Source organism: Ictidomys tridecemlineatus, chromosome 7, assembly GCF_052094955.1.
Source record: "Ictidomys tridecemlineatus isolate mIctTri1 chromosome 7, mIctTri1.hap1, whole genome shotgun sequence".
Lineage (NCBI taxonomy): Eukaryota > Metazoa > Chordata > Mammalia > Rodentia > Sciuridae > Ictidomys > Ictidomys tridecemlineatus.
In genome coordinates this window covers 1,508,198-1,513,346 of record NC_135483.1, presented here as the reverse complement: position 1 = coordinate 1,513,346, position 5,149 = coordinate 1,508,198, and the positions used below count along the sequence as shown (strand labels likewise).

The following is a 5,149-nucleotide window of genomic DNA, read 5'->3' as shown; positions in this document are numbered from 1 at the left end:
TCATGCACCACCCAACCTGGGGACATCTGAGTCCCTGATACACAAGAGCAAAGGCCAGAGTGGAATGGGCAAGGGTGGGACAGACTGCACTGGGGATCACAGTGGCTAACCAGCTTGGAGCCCTTCGGCTGCACCCACAACTCTACGTGGATCACAGTGAGCTTCTTGTTGTCCACTGAAGGGCAGAATGGCCGAAGGTGGCTAGCCCTGGCCACAGAGGGTGTGAGGAATTCAACCAACATGGCCTCGCTGGAGCACCTACCTCCCAGTAAGATTTCCTCTCTGGCTCAGCTTTCCACTTGTGGGAATCAGTCCTGCAGATGTGTCCCTTGGCCCACAGAGCTGTGAGGACACAGGTGGTCCCCTCACAGTTGCTGACGACAAGCTGAAAACAAACCCCTGCGCCCAGCAGCAGGGGAGGTTCAGTAAGCGCAGCAGCCACGCATCCCAGGGAGCTCAACAAAAGGTCCACCTGGAGGCACTGGCCTGGAAAGAGGCCGCTGGACCTGCTGGGGAGGGAGCACCAGGGCCCCCGTGGGCCAGCGCTGGCCGGAGGACGGAGGCTCCTCAGGCAGCGGAGTCTGTCAGCAGGACCGGCTTAAACTCCAGGGAGCACGCCAGCTTAGGGAGATGGGCCACTTGGCGTCCCCTGTGGGGTCCCCTCAGCTTGCTGCCCCTCTTTCGGGAGCCCCTCAGGTGGGAATTGGAGGCTCCCTTCTAATTTCACATCTTCAAAGAGTTGGGAGAATTTCACTCCCTTTTGTTTTTAGATGCTTCTCTCAAACAATAAATCCAGCACACCAAGACTCGTGTGGACGCGGGCTCAGAGCACATCCTCAGCCGGTGGCCTCCACCGCCCAGCTCCAGGCTTCCCCAGGAGCTGCCACCACCCTGCTCCAGGGCTCCCCGGCTGCAGCATCTTGCCCCTGGGTTCCAGAGACTCTCTGCACATCCCCCCCCAGCACCAGCTGGATCCCCAGCACCCACAAAACACCAGGCACCTGAGGGGGCCACACATTTTACTGAAGGGTGGGACAGCAGGGGTCCAAAACAGGGCAGCAGAGCAGAATTCAAATGGAAAGGGGCGATGGCTCTCCAGGGGCAAGTCCCTAGGCTGTGCCACTGCACGGAGCCAGCATCACTGTCCAGCACGGACTGGAGGCCCCACACCACACCTTGGTCCCCTCCGACACTCCTGCAGGGCCTCTGGGAGCAAAGCTGATCCCACAAGAACCACTTCTGTCTCGGAGGAACCCAGGACCCAGTATGGCAGGAAGTCAAGGTCAGTTACAGGTGGCACAAGGGAGCACTAGCCAAAGTCCAAAGACTTGTGTGAAAATGGGCTCAGAGCACATGCCCACAGCTGGCGGCGTCCTGAGAAGAGGAGCAGCAGGCTGTGAGCCTGGGCCGTGAGATGAACCCCGTGGAGCGTCTGGCAGAGGGGCTCAAAAGGACGGGAGGCTGGGCTGGAGTCATGGGTGAGATCTGAGACCCCCAGCTGGCATCGAAGACCTAGGAGGGCACTTTGATTTACCTGGGTGGGTCTCCCTGTCCCTTGGCACAGGTGCCAGCCCACAGGAGGTATAGCATCCTCATGCCCAATCCCAACCGGGGGTAGGGTGAGCTGCAGATACCCAGCAAGGGCTCATGTGGCCTGCAGCAGCTCCAGGGGCTCTCAGCCATCCCAGAGCCTCACCATCCAGGGACCCCAAAAGAGTGGCTGGGAGCAAGAGGTGCTGAGTGTCCACATGCACACACAACACAGCACTCAAGGGTGGGTGTGAACCCAGGCACGCTCACGTGAGTGTGCACTGGGACATACCAGGTTGAACTGGTGCTGTGGGGAGGTCTTGGTGCCCATGCCAGCAGACACCTGTGGCTGAGCGGGGTGTGAGCACAGTCGAGGATCCAGGGTGCGTTGCCTGGGCATGGTGTGGGGGAACGTCCGTGCACGCTGGCCATGTGTGCACACGCTGCTGTCTGTGTGTGTGCCGAGGTGCAGCTGTGTACACCGTGGTGTCTGAGGATGCACCAAGGTTCCCACACCCCACCTTTGGCCCACCCTGTGATCCTGTTCATCCTGACCCTCAGCCCCCCACGCCCACTGCTCCCAATCCTCACTAGGCCCAAGCAGCCCCCACTCAGGGCGGCTTCAGGCAGCCTAGTACACCCACCCACCACCTTGATCCCTGTGGTGACACCACAGGTGACAGATGCCCCCACCTGACTGCCATCTTAGCCCCCCCATGTTCTCCGCCAGGACCTGCCCGCCCATCACACCCAGGCTCAGACCCGAGCCTCAGGACTCAGAAGTGACTTTATTTCTCTGTAGACGATGCCCTTCAGGCCAGGCTTCTGGGCTGTGCCTGGCTTGGCCTCACTTCCCCTAGGGGACACCCCCAGTCCCCAGCCTCCTGCCCAGACACCAGGTGTCCTGGAGAAATCCAGCTGCCTGGGACATGGAGCTGGTGAAAAGGCAGGAGGTCTCACATAGGGAAGGTGAGAGCCACAGACCACAATACTGGCCAGTGGTGTCCCCGCCTGGGTCAGACCAGCCTGGGGTGAGGCAGTGCCAGCCGGACTCAGGGGAACAAGCTCAGAACCCTGCGGGAAGGAGGGACCTCAGGGCCCAGCCCAGAGGAGGGCAGGCCCCAGGCTGAGCAGGAGCCCCCCAGCCAGGGCCCAGGGGCTGCACCCCACAGCGGCTGCCTGGTTGCACAAGTCCTTCCCACAGCACTCCACGTCGACTCTCAAGATCCCAGAGTTAATGAACCCCATCAGATAGTCTGAGAAAAAGTGCCGCTTGACGAAGTCACAGGAGGACGCACACATCTTGTTCACGGAGTGATCCTTCCTGCCTGGGGAGACAAGGGACTGGGACTGGAGCTCCACCTGGACCCTCTGCTTTGTCCCCAAGACCCTCCAGGTCAGTTTGGGGCCAGGGCCACAGAGCTGAGGCCTTCAACCCACCAAAGCTGGGATCTACAGAGAAAGGGGTCCTAAGGAGCCAGGGAGGGAAAAGCTGGGCAGCATCCTACCCGCAAACCGTACTCATCCCCGCCCAGGGTGGCTCAGAGAACCACACCTCTGACCTCTCCCCAGAGTCTGGCCTTCAACAGCCTCACCTCCACCCTGATCCCAACTTACTGCTGCTGGGGTCGGTGATCCGGACACTTGCACACACAGTGTCCGATGGCTGGCACTGCTTCGGGGTGCAATGGCTGGAGTTGGTGGTCAGGGTGCAGTCCTGGCACCACAGGCCATGAGCTGGGCAGAGCATAGGGCTCAAGATGACCAGAGGAACTGGAGCCTGACCAGCCAGGTCCTGTGTCCCCTCCATCCCCACCTGCCCTCCTGGCAGAACCACGCCCACAGAGGTGGCTCCAGCTCCCACTGGACAGGAATGAGCAAGCCACACCCCGTGTCCTGCACACTCCTGCCCCGACTCACAGACACCCCCAGAGCTGGGTGGGTCCCAAGCTATTAAGGCCCAAAGAGGACTTGGTGGGTAGCCTGGTGGGGCTCTGGGAAGAGAAGTGTGAGAACCCGGACAACTGGGCAGCAAGGAGTACCCACGCAGGACCAGCAGCCTGGAGGAAAGGTGCCTGGTGCCGTCGGGGGCTGGGAGAGACCCGCGTGGCTACTGCCAAGCGGCAAGGGCCGGCTGGGGAGGCAGGGGCTGGGAAGGGGCGTGGTGAGAACCCGAACCCTTGGAGGTTTCAGATATTCCGGTGACCTGCCCCTGCCCCACGGACCCCAACTCACCCGGCGCGGGACACAGCAGCAAGGCCAGCAGCGCCAGGCCCAGGCTCCTCATGGCTGCGGGCAGCATGCTCCGGGCGGGCCTCGGGGAGGCGCGGGGGCTACGGGTGGGGGTCCTCTGGGGCGCAGGCCTTGCGGGGAGAAGCCTCGGTCAGGAGACCCAGCCCTTGGCTGAGGCGCAGGGACCCTCCCCTTTTCTGGCCTCGGGATGAGTCCTCCTCCCAGAAATCCAAAGCTGGGGGTCGGCCAGCAGCTCGCAGAGCCCCACCCCCACCCATCCCCCAGCGCGTCCACCATCACAGCTTCCCCGCCAGGGAGAAAAGGTCTGCCCTCTCCAGCGAGGTGACCACCCAAGCTGCACCCACCCCGGGCCGGCACCTGCAGCGGGTACGGGGGAGGGGGGCGTCTCTCCTCCCTGGGGAGCTGTCAGTTCGTCGGGTCAGGCACGACAAGAGGAGGAGGGAGCGGACCGTACCTGCCGACAGGGGAGGGGTGCGCGCCTCGTCCCCACCCCTACCCCTGGGCTGGGGGGCCGGGAACCCCGCGCCTGGTCCCCTCCCCCGGCTCCCGCGCGCGCGCCTTGGCGCTCACCGCGGATCAGGGCGTCGAGCGCGGGCCTCGGGGTCGGGGGGCGCACTCACATCCCTGGGGTGTCCGCACTCGGGCTCGGGCGGCGTGCTCGGCGCGGGGAGTGGTGCCCTTCGGTCTCCCTGCGGACCGGAACCCGGGCGCAGCCTCGTCTTTCGGGGAACGCAGCCGCAGACGCGGACCCCGCGCGAGGGGCGGGGCGGAGCCGGGGCGGGGGCCGCGCGGGGGGCGGGGGCGGCGGGGAGACGCGCGGGCGGGGGGCGCCTGGGGCTCGCGGCCCCGCGGCAGGTCGCTGGCCTGGGCCGCGCGCGCCCTCTCGGGTTCCCGCGCCCACCACCGCGGCCCGGTGCACCTCCCCCACCCCCGCCCCCACCTCCGCCCCCACCTCCCCCTACCCAGGCGTGGGCAGGATCCCTTCCCCCTCCGCTTGGCTGAGATCCCCTTGGAAATTCTCGGAAGAACGTCGATTGCAAAAGGAAGACAAGCGCACAAAGACGCAGAGGGAGGGAGGTAAAGCCGCGGTGCTCCGTGCAGGTCCCGTCACCCACCGCCGGCTCAGCCTCCCAGCGTGGGGCCCCTCCCTCCCAACCCAGTCCTCGTTTCCTATTGCTCCAGGCAGTTCTCCTCGGGGCCTCGAGAAGACCCCCACCCTCAGCCCCAGCCCGAACCCCAGGGACTGCTGTCACCAACCACACCCACACCCGGAGGGCTAGAATCCTGGCGAGGCAGCGCGGGTTTGGACCGGCTTTCCCTGGTGCCTGGAATCGGTCTCAGCCCCGCACTAGGTAAGCCAGAAGCC

At 64.5% G+C, this 5,149-nt stretch overlaps 1 protein-coding gene across 5 annotated transcripts; it reads right to left on the bottom strand.

Moving 5' to 3' along the window:
- Window positions 1–2,299: 2,299 nt before the first annotated feature.
- Window positions 2,300–4,907, bottom strand: Ly6h (lymphocyte antigen 6 family member H). 5 transcript variants are annotated; one of them, XM_078016578.1, is made up of 5 exons: window positions 4,746–4,907; window positions 4,354–4,472; window positions 3,766–3,893; window positions 3,148–3,267; window positions 2,300–2,858 (listed from the first exon to the last, which is right to left on the bottom strand). In XM_078016578.1, exons 3-5 carry the CDS (start codon window positions 3,830–3,832, stop codon window positions 2,623–2,625), a joined length of 423 nt encoding a protein of 140 aa, XP_077872704.1. In that variant the 5' UTR covers window positions 3,833–3,893; window positions 4,354–4,472; window positions 4,746–4,907; the 3' UTR covers window positions 2,300–2,622. The 5 variants fall into 5 exon arrangements, with proteins under 5 accessions (XP_077872704.1, XP_077872702.1, XP_077872701.1 ...); XM_078016576.1 differs by lacking the exon at window positions 4,354–4,472 and having other exon boundaries at window positions 4,746–4,854; XM_078016575.1 differs by lacking the exon at window positions 4,746–4,907 and having other exon boundaries at window positions 4,404–4,534.
- Window positions 4,908–5,149: the final 242 nt, after the last annotated feature.